Genomic DNA, 21,048 nt, shown 5'->3' on the forward strand with positions numbered 1-21,048 from the left:
GTTCTTCTGAAATGTTAACTACCAAGGAGACCCAGTGAAATGGCAATTAGTTCATAGTGAATGTGATCATTTTGTTGATACGCATCAGGTGATTGATGTTCACGTATTACTGACCCTGTTGTGTATTGTAGTCAGGACGAAAGTTTCGGTTTATTATTGTTGTGACGGGATCAATGTGGATGTGGACGTGGCCTTCAGAAGATGAAATTGTTGACGTTTGATTGTTGTTTACACTTCAAAGCTAAGATTGTTTTAATTGTTCACATCAATCACAAAAAAACAATAAACGGACGCACAAAACATACAAAAAAGGGAGCGGGAGACAAGGTGGGGAGAGAGAGGGAAGCACACAAGTACAACAGCAGAGAACAGGGACATCGGAAGATCTGTGGGAGGGAAAGGGCTTGGGGAGAGGAGGCATGGGAAGGGGGGAGGTGGGAGAGGTGTAAAACACATGGACACTGCTATGACTTCCAGGAAAGAAAGAAGTTGGAATTTCAAAAAAAGTGGATCTGGGGTGAATTAACGGGCGTAGAAAAGATCAAGGTTTTGGATGGGGGAAGATAAGACAATGGTGATGAACAGCTGTTTTAAAGACCTGGAGGGAGGAGTGGGATTGAAGAAAGTGAGGGAGTTTGTTCCAGAGGTGGAAGAAGAGGAATGAAGGAGTGAAGGTGAGCAGAGAGTCTTGATATTGGCAGTTTAACCATAAGAGTGTTGCTGGCAGATCTTGTGCGACCTGTAGGAATATTTGGGGGATAGAACACAGATAGAGCTGGGGGAGCAAGGCCGGAAAGGAGTCGGTAGAAGACAGTAAGACCACCTGCGGTGAGTGAGTGGAAAGCCCTCGGAGTTAGCTTCATCGCGGGAGATGCCAATGATTCTGAAAAAGGTGTGTTATTAAAAGGCGTGTTATTTTGTGTGTTATTTTTGTTAAACATGTTAAAAGGTGTGTTATATTTATACGATATTAAAAAAAAATTGCCAATTTTTTAATTTTTTTTATTTATAAAAAAAATTATTTTATTTTTATCAGGAACGATATTTTTGGCAAATAAACGATACTGTTAACTGACGTAGTGACTGATGCCGTGAAATCCTGTTGCACACGATAACGTGACGTGGTTTTCCACGGGAAAACAGATTTTTTTTCCAGGTGAAGGCCAACTTTTTGTCGCGTTTGTCCTTGGGCCATATATATTGTCATAGCAAACTCTGATGAAAGTGAGGAGTGGCGACGACAGAGCTGAAATTGTATTAAATCCAATTTTTGTAAACAGCTGAGAGATGATGTTACTACGAAACAAATGATTCGTCAAAAGAAACTCACCAACACGCTTGAAAGTGATGAATTTTGATTTGTTTTGTTTTTCCATCAGAATATTTGTCAGAGGTCAGCAGCGAGGAATTTAAAGTTTAAAATTTTTTTTACACTCGTAAAACAGTCCTTCACATAGCAAGATGGGACAGTGCAGGGTCACTTTTTTTTTTTTTCTTTAACAGAATATTTAAAGAAAATAACTAACGATGTTCCGGATACACGATATTTCTGGTTAAAGGATGTCACCGTTATATAAACACTAATAAATATTAATGGAAGTCCTGATATGTTGTACCCTAACCCTAACCCCAGCACACATCCTCTTGGCCCCAACTATTTCACTTCACTGCTCTCTTCAGATAATCATCCTTAGAGAATCATGCCCTTTGTCCATGTTTCGATAGGCCTTATTGTTGGCTTGTCGACCTTCTATGCTCTATTACACTGCTCTTCCATAAGCCTTGAGATCTACATTGAAAAGAAAGATAACAGGATCAGTACGTGTTTTTGTTTTTGTATTGTGTTTCCCATTGCACTGGATTTTGTGTTTCCCATTGCACTGGATTTTGTGTTTCCCATTGCACTGGATTTTCTGTTTCCCATTGCACTGGATTTTGTGTTTCCCATTGCACTGGTTGCCAGCGTAGCGGTTAGGGTGCCGGCTTGGGATCCCACGATCCTGGGTTAGAATCCCGGTCGATCGTTGAATTAACACCAGGGGGGTTGACTCAACCTGTCATGAATCCCGGTCGATCGTTGAATTAACACCAGGGGGGTTGACTCAACCTGTCATCCTTCCGAGGTCGGCAAATTGAGTACCAGCTCACTGGTAATTCCCTGTGTCGCAGGAGGCGACTAACAGGGTTGGTGGCAAGAAGGGCATCCGGCCATAAAACATTGCTTCAAAAAGGGGACCATGGTGCCCAAGAAAGGCCAACCCCTGCTCTGCGGGGAAAAATGGCCTCTAAAGGTGGTTCTTATTCTTCAATACAAGATCGAGGCTCGTGGAAGAGCAAACTTTTCTTCATTTCTTTCAGTTTTCTTCATTTTTTTTTTTGTCTTTTTTTCTTTTCTTCATTTTTTCAGTTTCATTTTTTTCTTCATTTCTTCATTTTTCTTCAGTGTTCTTCATTTCAGTCCAGTCCTTGTAATTTTTTCACAATCTCTCTACCAACCACCTGCGTTCCTTTTCCTCTCGTCTGTTAAAGTTCTTGTTCCTGTGCATACCCGGTCTAATCTTTCTAATTTCCTAGGCTTTCTGAGCTCCACCTGCTTATCTGATTTATTTTTCAGGGTTATAATTGCAATTAATATCACTTATGTGCATAATGCATATGCATATGAAAATGTTTGTATTTGCACAGAGAGAAAATGTCATCATATGCCTCCATTTATACAGGGTGGGCCACAAAAATGTACCCCCCATTAAAAAAGTATTTTTAAAATATCTTTGTAGATAGGAGCATCAACGTTATGAATTTTGTGTGTAATTCGGTAGGATTATTAATCAAGCAGAAATAACACAGATGACATAATTTTCAGTGACGAATGTTTATGGTAACCATGGTAACCATTTTTGGTAAGCAAACGGAATTTTTTTTTTGGGGGGGGGGGGTGTTTTGGGGGTAAACAAACAGTTTTTGTTGCATGGAGAAACAAGCCCACTCTGTTGAGTTACACCTCCACTCCACAAAAATGATATGTTGTGATCTCAGTCATCATTGGATTTATGGTGCGTATTTTTCTGAAGATCAGGAAACCGTGGAAGGCGTGACTGTTAATGTGCAATGTTACGTACAGGTGTTGAACACGTTTTTCTGGAGTCGCGTGAGAAATGTTCCTGGTGATTGGATGCAGTGGCTCAACACTCACTTTCCTGGAAGATTAATTTCCCACCAATCTGGATTCCTTTGGCTGCTAAGATGTCCTGGCCTCTCACCTTTACATTTAGTTCAGGAAAATGTTTTCAAAGATAACTCAATGAACATTCCTGAACTCAAAGATGCTGTAACGAAGGTTATTTCCAGAGTCTCACGTCAAACACACCAGTCTGTCGTCAGAAACTATTCCATACATATTATCTGTAAGTGTGGGTGGTGGGTGGATCATGCGCAGCCACCCAGATGCTGGTTGCATCATTTTCAGTAGGTGCATCTGCCACTGATGCAATACCTCTCTATATAACCAGTTATCTGGTGCTCATTTTGCCACCAAGGAAGGATGACAGGCTGAGTCAACCCCACCTGGCATTAATTCAACGGGATTCGAACTCCCAAGCCCACCACCCTAACCATTAGGCCAACACCAGGTGATATTTGTAATTGTGAGCAACTTAGAGGAGGATATTACGAACATTTGTTATAATCAAATAAACTTTATGTATCATCTAAATTCTAAATGATATGGTCTTGCATTAAAAATAGCAGATTTCATAAGCAATTAAAATCAGGGAAATTTTTGTGACTAATCCTGCATTTTCAAAGTGGGAATATAGTGATTTAAAAAAAACAGGACAAAAAAGTTGATGACAATGAAAAATGGAAATATACAAAATAAAACTTGTTGAAATGCCAGGAAAAAACACGATGAAATTGTTGGAAAATCAAGTAAACATTGTATTTGCCAGAAACCTAATCCAAATTAATTTAACTTTTCTTGCTGGAAGGTATTTGAAATGCTTTAAAAATTAGCAAACACTACATATGAGAATGCCAAAAGAAGAGGCAAGCTGCATTTTATGTTGTTGCACTTGAACAGGTGAAACATTGTAGTGGGAGCACACCTGCAATGACAGTAGCCAGGGGCTGCCGGGGGCCATATGGACATCGACCTTTGCCAGACTCGAAGTGGACCAGACGAGGAGGACCGGTCGCTGCCTGCGAGAACATCATGGTCTGTCACACATTCCACATGAACAATATTTTACTTTACATTCCGCAGACCTCCCACTGGTTTGACACGACCATTTGCGGAAAAGGCTTGTGGTTTGCACAGCTGTAAACTTGTACTTTGTAAGAACGATCAACTTCAAGCTGAGAAAAACAACTGTAGACGAGGCCTACTTTTTGTTTTGTCTTAACACTAACAATGGCAGGGCAGAGATAGCATTTCCTCAGAATGGAATAATGTATATTTCTTATTGTGTTTCAAGTCACACAACTTCCAGAAGTCACAATCCGTGGTTTCACACAAACACAAGTCTCATAAAATAATTCATTTGACTTGTGTGCATTATGCTTTTTTACGCACACACAAACTCTAAATTGATGAAGCTGCTTCCACCATGTTTTGGAGTCAGATATATCAATGCCATTTCCATCACAGAGGGAGAATATGAGCTTGCAGAATGACATGCTATTTAAATCTGCCAGTGCCCCAATAAATAATAATAGTATGCCCTGCATTTTCATATCGGGATCGGTATACTATGTAATGCGTAATGTAACCTACCCGTGCTGTGATCCTGGTGTCCAGGAAGGCACATGTGGGATCGTAAGCTCCAGTACCGCAGACATACATATGCGTTGTGTTGACAGGTTCTACAACCCTGACAAAGTTGGCGCACTCCGTCTGTCACACACGTATAAAAACAAATTAAGAAATATTTTTATAAAATAAAAAAATGTAAATCAAAAAATATTAAATAAATAAATATTTTTATTTTTAAAAAATAATAATTAAATAAATAAACATTTATATATATATATATATATATATATATATATACGTATATACATTTATTATAATGATTAAAAAACATAAATTCAAAAATAAATTCAACATTTTTGTCATACGTCGGTCTGTCTCGTTTGTTTGCTTGTATGTTTATTTGTTTGTCTGTGAGTGTGATAACTCGCGAATACGTTCAGCTATCTTTGTGAAGTGAGGCTGTCAATGTATTTTGACGATACAAGTCAAAGGTCAAGGTCAAAGGTCAAGATTCTCTCGTTAGTTTGTCCAGGCGATATCTCAGCCATCTTTTGAGCTAGGAAGCTGAAATTTGGGCACAATAGTGGACAAGTGCTTTGGCAAAAATGATATTGATTAATTATTATCGATTTATTAAGTCCTTATTTATTTCCTTTCTCATCTGGGCAATATCTGAGGCACCGTTTGAGCTGGGAAGCTGATATTTGGACACGACAGTGCCCGAATGATTTGGCTGTTAAGGGTATTTTTGATTTATTGATTAATCAATTCCTTGATTATTTATTTAATCATTTGATTAATTACTTGATTTTCAAAAAGATACAGATGCGGATGAAACAGTGGTGGTTTAGCTATGCTATTAGCTAATTAATGAATGAAGGAATTATTTTACGATTACTAGTTATTTATTTTATTACACAATTTATTAATTAATCAATCAATTATTAATTCTCTCGATTTTCCTCATACTTTACAAGCGACTGCCTGACGCCTTCTTGTCTGTTTGTCTGTTTGTGAGCAGGATATCTCAAAAAGTTGTGAACGGATTCAGACGAAACTTTGTGGACAGTTTGGGTGTGTAACACTGACAAATTCATTCGATTTTGGTGAAGATCCAGATCTGGAGTTGTGGATGGATTCAGAGGAAACTTGGTGGACAGGCTGGGTGTGCGACACTGACAAATTTATTCAATTTTGGTGAAGATCCAGATCTGGAGTTGTGGATGGATTCAGAGCAAACTTGGTGGACAGGTTGGGTGTGCGACACTGACAAATTGATTTAATTATTGTGAAGATCCAGACCTTGATCCGGATATGAGAATATTTCATTGATTCTTCACCATTGAGAGATTGGGCCAAAAACTATGTATAGCCTGAAATTTCAAAAAGTTGTGGATGGATTATGATAAAACTTGGTGGATGAGAGGTAGTTGATAAGAACAAGCCGATTAGATTTTGGTTAATGTCTGGATGCAGATCTGGTTTATCAGTGGGATACAAAACGTAATCTGTGCAGCCTGGTGGAGGTATGCACTCCACCGAGTGTCATTCTAGTTTTTTCTGTCATGCTAAAGAAGGAACAGTTGAAGTCAACTCACCCCTTATCTCCTTTTGTTGCCATGATCATCAAACACAAGTGATGGGTTTTGTACAGCATTACAATGAGTGATGTGACCTTGATGAAGATAATTCTTTGTATTATGTTTGTTCTTGTTCACTTACTTCTGCGTCCTTGCCAGCCAACACACAGTGCTCAAACTGTTTGGGTGAAGGACGCCACGGCAACTGCAATACATATAGACAGCATTGAAATTGCTGATGATTTGGTAAGTTCAGGATGAAGTCTAAAAAATATCAGTTAAATCACAGGTTTTAACTAATTTAACAGGGAAACGTTCAAAGTCTAGCCTCGATGTATTGGGAGCATACAAATGACAAATGGATGAAAACCACAATGTTGGCACAGAATGCATCATGACTTGTGGCTGTCTATTCCTATTACTCATCACAATATAAATGTCGAGACAACTTTGTTTTGAAGAATCATCTGAATGTGCAACCATCTCTTCCAGCATATTATGTTGGAAGATTATATGCATGCATAGTGCAGATAGAGATTAAATACACTACATGACCAAAGGTATGCGGACACCCATTCTAATTAGTGGATTCGGCTGTTTCAGCCACAACCATTGCTGACAGGTATATATAATCAAGCACACAGCCATGCAATCTCCAAAGACAAACATTGGCAGTAGAATGGGCCGTAATGAAGAGCTCAGTGACTTTCAACTTGGCAACGTCATCGGATTCCACCTTTCTAACAAGTCAGTTCGTCAAATTTCTGCCCTGCTAGAGCTGCCCCGGTGAACCGTAAGTGCTGTTATTGGAAAGTGGAAACGTCTCGGAGCAACAACAGCTCAGCCACAAAATGGTAGGCCACACAAGCTCACAGAACGAGACCGCCGAGTGCTGAAGTGCGTAACGCATAAAAGTCGTCTGTCCTCGGTTTCAACACTCACTACTGAGATCCAAACTGCCTCTGGAAGCAACATCAGCACAACAACTGTTCGTCGGGAGCTTCATGAAATGGGTTTCCATTGCTGAGCAGCCGCACATAAGCCTAAGATCACCATGCGCAATGCCAAGCATCTGCTGGAGTGGTGTAAAGCTCGCTGCCATTGGACTATGGAACAGTGGAAACACGTTCTCTGGAGTGATGAATCACGCTTCACCATCTGGTAGTCCGACAGACAAATCTGGGTTTGGCGGATTCCAGGAGAACACAACTGCCTGAATGCATAGTGCCAACTGTAAAGTTTGGTGGAGGAGGAATAATGGTCTGGGGCTGTTTTTCATGGTTAGTTAGTACATGGTTTCATGGTTAGTTTTCATGGTTTCATGGTTAGTGTTCATGGTTTCATGGTACTAGGCCAGTTAGTGCCGGTGAAGGGAAATCTTAACGCTACAGCATACAATGACATTCTAGACGATTGTGTGCTTCCAACTTTGTGGCAACAGTTTGGGGAAGGCCCTTTCCTGTTTCAGCATGACAATGCCCCCATGCACAAAGCGAGGTCCATAGAGAAATGGTTTGTCAAGATCGGTGTGGAAGAACTTGACTGGCCTGCACAGAGTCCTGACCTCAACCCCATCGAACACCTTTGGGATGAATTGGAACGCCAACTGCGAGCCAGGCCTAATCGCCCAACATCAGTGCCCGACCTCTCCAATGCTCTTGTGGCTGAATGGAAGCAAATCCCCACAGCAATGTTCTAACATCTAGTGGAAAGCCTTCCCAGAAGAGTGGAGGCTGTTGTAGCAGCAAAGGGGGGACCAACTCCATATTAATGCTCATGAATTTGGAATGAGATGTGTGATGTTCGGGTGTCCACATACTTTTGGTCATGTAGTATATCTTTTCTGCAATCCATTTATTTTCAGGGTTACGTTGAATCGGCAGGCATGCCGAGGCCTGCAGCTCAAATACTTCCTGTTAGCTGGAAATGTCACCACTACTTATGGTGAGGGCTATAACCCAACTCAGGAGAGTTTTACAAGCTGATAAAAGGCATGAAATTCCTTTAAGGGTATCTCTCAGGTTTCATCAAAACAAAGTTTTCCAAAACATGACACTACGAGTATGTCTTGGTATGCAGTTGACTCTTGCTGATTTGAATCTGGCAATTTGATTACATAGGGCCCTACGTACACTGTCCTTAGCCAATTGCAATAGACCCTTGGTAAGTTGGAGTTATTGATTCTACTGTATCGTATTCCATATTGTGCTGAATACTGTATTATTTGGCTGCGTGGCAATGAAAACCCTTGTCCATTCACTTAGAAAACGATACTGTACATTGCATGCTAATCTACAGGAACTCACGAGAATGATGGACATCGCAAAATGAAAATGAACAAAAAAAAAATGGAAAGAGATTTGTTTATCTGCAAAAATTATGCCGATGGACTAATTGGAGATCCAGCCATTGCTGACGATGGAAATGGATATACATCTCCACAGACAGTTTAGGAAGCCTGTACAAAACTCACTTCTTGTCTATTGATCAAGACAATGATGGAGGCCTGTACAAAACTTACTGCTTGTCTATTGAGCAAGACAATGATGGAGGCCTGTACAAAACTTACACATTTTGTCTATTGACCAAGACCATGATGGAGGCCTGTACAAAACTTACATTTTGTCTATTGAGCAAGACAATTATGGAGGCCTGTACAAAACTTACATTTTGTCTATTGACCAAGACCATGATGGAGGTCTGTACAAAACTTACTTTTTGTCTATTGACCAAGACAATGATGGAGGCCTGTACAAAACTTACTTCTTGTCTATTGACCAAGACCATGATGGATGTCTGTACAAAACTTACTTCTTGTCTGTTGACCAAGACAATGATGGAGACCTGTACAAAACTTACTTCTTGTCTATTGACCAAGACCATGATGGAGGCCTGTACAAAACTTACTTCTTGTCTGTTGACCAAGACAATGATGGAGGCCTGTACAAAACTTACATTTTGTCTATTGACCAAGACCATGATGGAGGCCTGTACAAAACTTACATTTTGTCTATTGACCAAGACCATGATGGAGGTCTGTACAAAACTTACATTTTGTCTATTGACCAAGACCATGATGGAGGTCTGTACAAAACTTACTTTTTGTCTATTGACCAAGACAATGATGGAGGCCGGTACAAAACTTACTTCTTGTCTATTGACCAAGACAATGATGGAGGCCTGTACAAAACTTACATTTTGTCTATTGACCAAGACCATGATGGAGGCCTGTACAAAACTTACATTTTGTCTATTGACCAAGACCATGATGGAGGTCTGTACAAAACTTACTTTTTGTCTATTGACCAAGACAATGATGGAGGCCGGTACAAAACTTACTTCTTGTCTATTGACCAAGACCATGATGGATGTCTGTACAAAACTTACTTCTTGTCTATTGACCAAGACAATGATGGAGGCCTGTACAAAACTTACTTCTTGTCTGTTGACCAAGACAATGATGGAGGCCTGTACAAAACTTACTTCATGTCTATTGAGCAAGACAATGATGGAGGCCTGTACAAAACTTACTTCTTATCTATTGACCAAGACAATGATGGAAGCCTGCACAAAACTTACTTCTTATCTATTGACCAAGACAATGATGGAGGCCTGTACAAAACTTACTTCTTGTCTGTTGACCAAGACAATGATGGAGGCCTGTACAAAACTTACTTCTTATCTATTGACCAAGACAATGATGGAGGCCTGTACAAAACTTACTTCTTATCTATTGACCAAGACAATGATGGAGGCCTGTACAAAACTTACTTCTTATCTATTGACCAAGACAATGATGGAGGCCTGTACAAAACTTACTTCTTTTCTATTGACCAAGACCATGATGGAGGCCTGTACAAAACTTACTTCTTATCTATTGACCAAGACAATGATGGAGGCCTGCACAAAACTTACTTCTTATCTATTGACCAAGACAATGATGGAGGCCTGCACAAAACTTACTTCTTGTCTATTGACCAAGACCATGATGGAGGCCTGTACAAAACTTACTTCATGTCTATTGAGCAAGACAATGATGGAGGCCTGCACAAAACTTACTTCTTGTCTGTTGACCAAGACAATGATGGAGGCCTGTACAAAACTTACTTCATGTCTATTGAGCAAGACAATGATGGAGGCCTGTACAAAACTTACTTCTTATCTATTGACCAAGACAATGATGGAAGCCTGCACAAAACTTACTTCTTATCTATTGACCAAGACAATGATGGAGGCCTGTACAAAACTTACTTCATGTCTATTGAGCAAGACAATGATGGAGGCCTGTACAAAACTTACTTCTTATCTATTGACCAAGACAATGATGGAGGCCTGTACAAAACTTACTTCTTTTCTATTGACCAAGACCATGATGGAGGCCTGTACAAAACTTACTTCATGTCTATTGAGCAAGACAATGATGGAGGCCTGTACAAAACTTACTTCTTATCTATTGACCAAGACAATGATGGAGGCCTGTACAAAACGTACTTCTTATCTATTGACCAAGACAATGATGGAAGCCTGCACAAAACTTACTTCTTATCTATTGACCAAGACCATGATGGAGGCCTGTACAAAACTTACTTCTTATCTATTGACCAAGACAATGATGGAGGCCTGTACAAAACTTACTTCATGTCTATTGAGCAAGACAATGATGGAGGCCTGTACAAAACTTACTTCTTATCTATTGACCAAGACAATGATGGAGGCCTGTACAAAACTTACTTCTTATCTATTGACCAAGACCATGATGGAGGCCTGTACAAAACTTACTTCATGTCTATTGAGCAAGACAATGATGGAGGCCTGTACAAAACTTACTTCTTATCTATTGACCAAGACAATGATGGAGGCCTGTACAAAACTTACTTCTTTTCTATTGACCAAGACCATGATGGAGGCCTGTACAAAACTTACTTCTTATCTATTGACCAAGACAATGATGGAGGCCTGCACAAAACTTACTTCTTATCTATTGACCAAGACAATGATGGAGGCCTGCACAAAACTTACTTCTTGTCTATTGACCAAGACCATGATGGAGGCCTGTACAAAACTTACTTCATGTCTATTGAGCAAGACAATGATGGAGGCCTGCACAAAACTTACTTCTTATCTATTGACCAAGACAATGATGGAGGCCTGCACAAAACTTACTTCTTATCTATTGACCAAGACCATGATGGAGGCCTGTACAAAACTTACTTCTTATCTATTGACCAAGACAATGATGGAGGTCTGCACAAAACTTACTTCTTGTCTATTGACCAAGACAATGATGGAGGCCTGCACAAAACTTACTTCTTATCTATTGACCAAGACCATGATGGAGGCCTGTACAAAACTTACTTCTTATCTATTGACCAAGACAATGATGGAGGCCTGCACAAAACTTACTTCTTATCTATTGACCAAGACAATGATGGAAGCCTGCACAAAACTTACTTCTTGTCTATTGACCAAGACAATGATGGAGGCCTGTACAAAACTTACTTCTTGTCTATTGACCAAGACAATGATGGAGGCCTGTACAAAACTTACTTCTTATCTATTGACCAAGACAATGATGGAGGCCTGCACAAAACTTACTTCTTGTCTATTGACCAAGACAATGATGGAGGCCTGTACAAAACTTACTTCTTATCTATTGACCAAGACAATGATGGAGGCCTGCACAAAACTTACTTCTTATCTATTGACCAAGACAATGATGGAGGCCTGCACAAAACTTACTTCTTATCTATTGACCAAGACAATGATGGAGGCCTGTACAAAACTTACTTCTTATCTATTGACCAAGACAATGATGGAAGCCTGCACAAAACTTACTTCTTGTCTATTGACCAAGACAATGATGGAGGCCTGCACAAAACTTACTTCTTATCTATTGACCAAGACAATGATGGAAGCCTGCACAAAACTTACTTCTTGTCTATTGACCAAGACAATGATGGAAGCCTGCACAAAACTTACTTCTTATCTATTGACCAAGACAATGATGGAGGCCTGCACAAAACTTACTTCTTATCTATTGACCAAGACCATGATGGAGGCCTGTACAAAACTTACTTCTTGTCTATTGACCAAGACAATGATGGAGGCCTGTACAAAACTTACTTCTTGTCTATTGACCAAGACTATGATGGAGGCCTGCACAAAACTTACCTCTTGTCTATTGACCAAGACTATGATGGAGGCCTGCACAAAACTTACTTCTTGTCTATTGACCAAGACAATGATGGAAGCCTGTACAAAACTTACTTCTTGTCTATTGACCAAGACAATGATGGAAGCCTGCACAAAACTTACTTCTTGTCTATTGACCAAGACAATGATGGAGGCCTGCACAAAACTTACCTCTTGTCTGTTGACCAAGAATGACGGAGGTGTGTACTGAACTTACTTCCTGTTTATTGACCCAGATTTGATTTGTAGTTTCTCTACTGTCAGCAAATCCAATTACTGCAGACGATAATGTATCGAATCAGAATAATATATGCAATTTGGTGTCTGTCTGTCTGACCATGATAAATTCAGTCGTTATACTTATTCAATCTTCATGGAACTTGACAGGAGGATTAAGGGTCACATAATGGAGGTTGCAGCGACTACATTAGTCTTTCTCTCCCAAGTGGGGTTACCATCTTGGGCAAAATCCGTGTTACGATATCGTGTTACCGATGCTAATCATATTACATGACCCTATCTAACACATTACGTTAGTTATTCATGTCGTATGTGTCTTTTATGACGTCCTTAAAAACAGTAAGTTTCTTGTTTGGAATGATTTTCAATTTAGTTTGATTGCCAGGCAGAGTAAAGAAATTAACTCATTCCTCTTCACTCTTGCTCACTCACTCCTTCTTGGCAACATGTTCGTCGTCGTCGTAGGGGAGCATGCGCTGGATCAGCACGTCGCTGCGTCCTTGGACGACACCTCTGCACAATCCCGACACAGACCACTGTGTGACTGTGTGTGTTACAGAATGAGGTGGCAGGAGTGCAAATCCTGCCACCAACCTCCTTGAGCGAGGACCCATTGAGTTGGTACAGGTACTCATTTTGCCGACCTCGGAAGGATAACAGGTTTAGTCAACCCCTGGCGGTTACCATCTAACAACATCATTTAACAACTCGGTTACCATCTTGGGCAAAATCCTTCAAAAATCCTTAGGTATGTATAGGCCTTAGGCTTTATGACTCACCGTCTGCTTCGGACAAATTAAACCCAGGTTTATTAATACAGTGGTATCGTTTCAGTAGTATCGTTTTTGTAGTAATAATAGCCGGCGAAGCCGGTGTTGTGAATGAACGCGTACGTATGATGTTGAAAAGCCAGATTTTGCTGGATCCCGTGAGAATTTCGAAGCTTTGATGCACCAAATCGCTCAATGGAGGCCGCCATCTTGCGGATGCGGAAGTATGCATAACAAATTGAAAAAAGTTCAATAGGAGTTTGTTTCACCCGTCTTTTTTTGATTCACATTCTTATGCACCTCTAATTTGTAATTAAAATACTTTAAGACCAACCTCGTTCCCCGGGCCCGCACGGGCCTGGTTATCTTCAACGAAAATCGTCACCAAACACCGGAACCAATGAGATTCGAGCATTTGAAAAAATATTTCAAAAACCAAATCACTCAATGGAGGCCGCCATCTTCCGGATGCGGAAGTATGCATAAAAAAAATTGCGAAAAAGTTCAATAGGAGTTTGTTTCACCCGTCTTTGTTTGATTCACAATCTTATGCACCTCTAATTTGTAATTAAAATACTTTAAGACCAACCTCGTTCCCCGGGCCCACACGGGCCCTGGTTATCTTCAACGAAAATCGTCACCAATTACCGGAACCAATGAGATTCCAGCATTTGAAAAAAAAATTCAAAAAAGCTTTTCACCACATTTCGGACGCTGAAAACGGCGTCAAATATTCTAAAATTGACGAAGAATTATTTTTTAGAAATCTCGCGGCCGTAGGGAATAGTTTTTCACGGCCGGAAATATCCGAAGTTGAGACGAAATTCACCGAATTAATCAAGAAGGAAATTTTATAAATTTTAATCTCATCCAGAATGCAAATCGTGTCATTTTGAACTCGGTACGGTACCTACTACACCTACCTACTACCAACTACCTAACCTACTGATGCCACAGTGATGGGTAAAATAGTGGCAAGAGGCTTTGGCTTCGCCGGCTCATTGCGGCTTTGCAGTCGGGTACTAGTAATATTATAGTAAATATAACCGTAACACTTTAATCCCAATGTCGTGAATGGGAAGTTGATGGATTGAAGCGGTGTAAAAGCAGAAGTAAGGAATTCACCTCGGTTTTTTTAAAATAATATAATTTTCGTAATAATAACGTGACGTTATTGTTATAGTAAATCTAATCGTAACACTAATCAACGTTACTGGAGGTTAAATATATATCTTATATATATTAAAGTATTGGAAGTTTTGTGTCCGGCCGTCATACTCACGTCATTACGTACATGATGTCATTACGGCTTAAACACCTGCTCACTATGGGAGCTGCAGAAAGGGTCATTCCTCTTTGGGGTATATAGATTACAGTCTCTCTATGATCGGGTCTGAAGAACATTGGGTGTGTTTATTTACCAAGTTTCTTGTGGAGAGATCGCCAAGTGGTTTAAGCATTTGAGCAATCACTCCATTCAAAACCGTTAAGGAACGGCTGGCTTGGCAAGCGCGAGCTAGCTGCTTGGTAAAGGAGCACGACTCCAACCCTTGTGGTGTATATAGATTACAGTAGATCTTCCCTCAGTCCTGTAAGTAAAACTTACCTCATGGATGTCGGGATTCCTCCAAATTTCTTTGTTTAATGTTATAAACAGAATTAGCGACTGTTTAAAAAGCTAATAATGTGTGTGTTTGTGGTTTATAATGTTTTACAAGCCCAGCTATGTCGCTGTTTTTTTTTTTGTTGTTGTTTTTGTATACTGAATCGAGGCTCGTGAAAGAGCTAACATTTATTTCACAAACAAATCAACCAGACAAACAAAATATACAAAAAGAGGGAGCGGAAGACAAGATGGGGAGAGAAGGGGAAGCACACAACCACAACATTTGAGAGCAGGGAGATGTGTGGAAGGGAGAGGGCTTGGGGGGAAGAGGCGTGGGAAGGGGGGGGGGGGAGGGAGAAGTATAAAACACAAGGACACCAAGGACTTCCAGGACAGAAGTTGGTATTTCAAAAAAGTGGTATTGGGGTGAAATTAGCGGGGGTAGAAAAGACCAAGGTTTTGGATGGGGGAGGATAAGAGATGGTGGTGAACAGCTGTTTTAAAGACCTGGAGGGTGGAGTGGGATTGAAGAGAGTGAGGGAGTTTGTTCCAGAGGCGGGAGAAAAGAGGAATGAAGGAGTGAAGGTGAGCAGAAAGTCTTGATTTTGGCAGTTTAACCATAAGAGGGTTGCAGGCAGATCTTGTGCGACCTGTAGGAATATTTGGGGGGACAAAGCCCAGAGAGGGCTGGGGGGGCAAGGCCAGAGAGGAGTCGGTAGAAGACGGAAAGACCACCAACCTGCCTGCGGTGAGTGAGTGAAAGGCCCTCGCAGTTAGCTTCATCGCGGGAGATTCCAATGATTCGGAACGCTTTGGTTTCAACAGCGTGAAGACGGGCTAGGTGTGAGGCAGGAGCACCAGACCAGAGGGGAGAGCAGTATTCCATAGAGCTGCGGATGAAAGCCTTGTATGTGGTGAGGAGCTCAGGTGTGCCAAGGAAGGACTTCGCACGACGGAGGATGCCCAGTCGGCGACTGGCTTTGGAGGCCAGATTTGAAATGTGGTTTTCCCAGGAAAGATCATGGCAAATAGTGAGACCCAAAAGCTTGAGTGACAGAACTTCTTGGAGAGGATTATTCAGAAAGTGGATGGGAGGGTTTTCCAGTCGGTCTTTTCGGAGAGACATCGTAAGAGTGTGAGATTTATCAGGATTGAAAGACATGTTCCATTTGTTTGCCCAGTCTGTGATTTTGTCCAGGTCTGCAGAGAGTGAGGAGGCTGCAGACTGCCGATCTGAGGGATGAGGAATGGAGCGACAGAGAGTAGAGTCGTCAGCAGAGAGATAGAGAGGATTTTCAAGAGAGTCAGAGAGATCATTGATGAAGACCAGAAAAAGCACAGGGCCCAGAACACTACCTTGGGGAACTCCAGCCTGAACAGGAAGAGGAGATGAGAGAAACCCATTCAGGGCCACACGTTGACTACGACCAGAGAGGAAGTCCGCCAGCCATGCGTGGAGATTTCCATGGATACCAAAGGAGGAGAGTTTGGTGAGCAGAGCAGGGTGCCAGACCGTATCGAAGGCACGTGAAATGTCAAGGGAGACAGCTCTAATTTCCTGTTTGGCGTTGAGGACCTCCATCCATTGTTGAGAAAGCAGAAGCAGCATGTCCAGAGTAGAGTGACCAGGTCTGAAACCAAATTGATGATCAGAGATCAAGCCATTGGAGAAGAGGAAAGATTTCATATCTGAAGCAATGATGGATTCCATGACTTTGCTGATAATTGGGAGAAGGCTGATTGGTCTGTAGTTGCTGGGATCTGTTTTTGCACCTTTTTGTGCAAAGCGGTGATGTTGGCTGATTTCCAAGCAGATGGCAGATGACCTTGAGCAAAAGAGAGGGTGAAGAGAACAGAAAGAGGGAGTGAAAGAGCGGAAGAACATGATTTTAGGACCCGTGGGCTGATGCCGTCAGGACCCGTGGGCTGATGCGCTGTTGACGTTCGCGAGACGAGGCTGAGGACGCGCAGTGTGGCTTGAGGAGAACTCGATAATAAACAAGATATCCATTTTTTAAAATATTTTCGTTTAATTAACGATATCTGCCAAACCACGTGCCCTATCGCAAATTCCAAAAGGGCATTTTCGTGCTGAATAGATGTGTGAAGTTTCCCCTCGTTTGGATCAAAAATGAGGGAGGAGCTCGGTTTTAAAGGTTCATGCTTAAAAACGTCATACTCTGAAACCATGTGATGCATGACGTGATGCTCGCTGAATTTTTTGTTCGTCATGGGTATGCGATTCTGCCTGCAAAGTTTGGCCTCGATCTGTTCAGCCGTTGCAGAGAAAAAGGGGTTTTCGTGTTTTCACGAAAAACAATATGGCGACCGAACCATGTGACCTGTGACGTCATAATTACCATTATCATATTCTACAGACCGAGTCCATCATATGGTGAAAATTTAATCTCAATCGGTCCAATTATTGCAGAGAAATTGGTTTTTAAAGGAAATTAAAACTTAAAATGGCACTGAGTTAGGGATCATCAGAATTATCAGAATTACCAAAGTTCAAAGTGCGATAACTTTGTTTAAAATGATCGAAACGTCGTGAAGTTCGAACTTGATCTGTAACTTATCATGAGGAAACCATGTGCCAAGTTTTAAATCATTAGCATTAAGCGTTTAGAAAAAAAGTCCGGAAAACTGTTCTTTGCATGACGGACTGACGGACTGACAGACGGAGGGACGGTGTGCAAACCTATAGTCCCCTCCAGTGTACACCGGTAGGGGACTAATAAGGAAAATCATGATCACGAGACTGGGAGGTCGGCGGTTCGTACGTAGGTCCGAGTCGTACCAAAGACTTTAAAAATGGTACGTATTACAAGCTTTGCTTGACGCTCACAATTTTAAAAGGATAGAGCATGGACCATATATCAGCCACCACATATGATATAGCGCAGGCTTTGCTGGGCCTAATGGCCTCCTGCATTGAAGTTCCTTGTAATGGAACATATATTATATTTGAGCTGTACAATCCTGCATTTTACTTTTTTTTCCCCCTTCAGAATCGGACTTGATACCCTTCATAATGTAGAACCATTAATGACCCAATGCGACTCCATGAATGCGAAGCTTCGACCAAAATCAGATCAAATTGCGGAATGGACTTTGGCAATACAGAATTCAGGTTCAGTTGGTTTTTTTACATTTGTATACCCAAAAGATGGCACCAACAGTACAAACTAGTGGCTTCAGAATGGCCTCCCGGAATCGCGTGCTCAGTGCAGCTTTGATCGTGACCGGGCAACGAAAGGGATCCAAGATTATGTGCCAGATGATGAGGCAGCTTGCCAGGGCAGAGAGATGTTTCACTGAGATTCTAGGCGTTACGGAGTGCGCTGGTTGATTCGCATTTATCAAAGTCCCCATTATATTGTGAAAACACTTCCTGGGCTTCATCGTACGTATCATGTAGTGCAGCTGGTGTTGTTGATACAGTCTCAGGTTGTGCACTGAGGACAGCATCATGAGCTGAGTTAACGTCAGCAATTCCTTGAACACAAGGTTGAACTTAGCGGTTAGGGTGCCTGCTTGGGATCCTGGGTTCGAATCCCGGTCGATCGCTGAATTAACGCCAGGGGTTGTTGACTCAGCATGTCATCCTTCCGAGGTCGGCAAATTGAGTACCAGTTCACTGGTAATTCCCTGTGTCACAATAGTCTAGTAGGAAGACTAGGTCCCCCTGCACCCCCCGGAGATATACTTCTAATCAGTGTTTCTAGATTGGAAAAAATGTGTAGAAAATGACTAGCTATGGCCCCAAGCTGAAAAAATGTCCCACATACCATTTTTATGCAAATTACTGCTGCCATTATCAAAAAAACGATTTTTGACATATCTCAGCCAATATTGCAGATAATTGAAAAATGAAGGTGTCTAGACCCATGTTTTGAAGGGCATAGATCATGATAGAACTATTCATAACATGATTACATGTGTCTATGGTATACTAGTATGCATATTAATGCTGTAATTACAAAATAATCAGTTTTACAAATGATAAGGATACGTTAATACTGCAGATAACTTAACATGGTACATAAGGGGTCTAAACCCAGGTATTTTCAAGGTTAAATGTCAACAAGATGCTCCTGAGTCTTGCATAGTGGCGGGACATTGGCAGTAACATTGGTACCACTCAACTTTTCTTCCCACCATTGACTTTGTATTGCGAGAGATTTTCACTTGCTTATTTAAAGGTTTCTCACCCAGCCCACGTAAAATCTACCAACTCCTGCTGTTAACTCCCAAACATATTTTTTTATGTTATCCAATCACAGTGCAGAAATGACAGACTAGAGATCCAAATTAGTGCTGCTATAGCTGCCATTTTACATTTCCATCCATGTAACATGCGCGCTCGCGCGCTCGTATCAATTGGTAACGTTGATGTTATTGAATACCTCAGTTGAAAGTTCAGTCTTCCATTCCATCTGTGTGTTGTTCTTGGTATTCATCCTCCAATCTAGCCAGGTAAGATGCTAACTATAATGTTACTCACACTCTTGACTTCAGTTTCTGCATGAAATCATAAACAGGCAGAATAACAGCTGAGCCAGCTAGCACCATGTTAGCTAACGTTAAAGCTAGCCTCATCTATGTACAGTATGTTCCTAATGTCGGTGTAACTTAAACTTTTGTTAATGCCAAACATGAGACATATCTGTTGACTTCTGTATATGAATTGAACCAGAAAGAGGCACGACAGCTGAGCTAGCTACAGTAACTTAGCACAATGTTTCATTGGCCTAGATAGCTAACGTTAGTGTGGAAGAATTTAGATGTTTTAGCTATTAGCACTTTTGATGCCACTAAACATGGTTTAGTCAGCTAAAAAGTACCCTAGTGTAGAACATGACTCAGAACCTCTGTTACCTCACTGAAAACTCAGAGCCTCCTTTCACAGGCACTTTTAACATCATTCGTGATTTCTTATTTGTCATTTAACAGTGATGGTAGACATCGACAGCAAGCATGCCCAAAAGAAAACGGAGTGTAGAACCTGCAGCCCTAAGCTCTCCTCCTACATGCATCCTTCATGTACCATCCATGTCTGATCATGGGGATTTCACGCCCCTCCGTAAAATTAAAGGATCTGCTTCAGAAAAACTGCAACTGCTTCAAAAGATCCGGGATAGACGTCTCAACCAACCGCATGACTCCCCATGTCGTATGCAATCAGTATGTGATCAGATCCCGGCAACTCTTCCTGATGACCTAGAAAGAGTAGGATATCACAGCAAGTGTTATAAGCACTTTGTCCGCCACTTTCATCGTCTGGGAGATGATACAGAACCAGGGCCATCAACCTCATCATGGCATCACTCTCCTCGTAAACCAGGAGGTTCTGCTGAACCCATCTTCCCGCCAGAGTGTATATTTTGTGAGAAAGTTGAGACCAAAGATGCTCATCGCAATACTGAGAGGCCTACAACCTTCCCATCCTTTAAAAACAAAGAAAATGCATGGGAGCAAATCGAAACACGGGCTGAGAAAATGGGTCTCTATCGACTCCATCGAAAGGTGAAAAACAAAGACCTCTTTGCATGTGAGGCCAAACACCATCCGTCATGTTTTAAAGCTTTCCGCACAGCATTCTACAACTATGAGCGTGCGATTCACAGAGCCGAAGCACCAAAGGAGCAGGCTTGCATGTCAGCCGCCCATGAAAAGGCATTCAACTCAGTACTGGAACACATTCAAACCCAGGTCATCCAGCAGAATAAAGTTCTACAGCTTTCTTCCTTGCGCTTGCTCTATGTCGAGGAACTGAAACTGAATGGATATGAGAACTCAAATTATCGGTCAGAGAAACTACTGAAACGCCTACAGAATGACCCAATCGTTCGTTCGTTCGTTCGTTCGTTCGTTCTTCGACCACGTGTTTCTCCCCCATTTCCCCAG

General features: G+C 41.3%; 1 protein-coding gene across 3 annotated transcripts in view; it reads right to left on the bottom strand.

Moving 5' to 3' along the window:
- The window catches only part of LOC137437053 (semaphorin-3D), a 191,053-nt gene that overhangs the window by 112,704 nt on the left and 57,301 nt on the right, over positions 1-21,048 (bottom strand). For 2 of the 3 annotated variants that reach the window (XR_013625010.1, XM_068131381.2), the window contains exons 4-6: positions 6,473-6,535; positions 4,772-4,891; positions 4,104-4,215 (exon numbers count right to left, since the gene is read on the bottom strand). Coding sequence is in view for 2 of the 3 variants with exons in the window: in XM_068131381.2 (XP_067987482.2) it covers positions 4,104-4,215; positions 4,772-4,891; positions 6,473-6,535 (295 nt within the window). In the remaining variant the exon portion in view is untranslated. The remainder of the gene's footprint in view (positions 1-4,103; positions 4,216-4,771; positions 4,892-6,472; positions 6,536-21,048) is intronic. The other variant, XM_068131382.2, reaches the window with a different exon arrangement.

Source organism: Myxine glutinosa, chromosome 11 (assembly GCF_964187855.1).
Source record: "Myxine glutinosa chromosome 11, kmMyxGlut1.1, whole genome shotgun sequence".
Lineage (NCBI taxonomy): Eukaryota > Metazoa > Chordata > Myxini > Myxiniformes > Myxinidae > Myxine > Myxine glutinosa.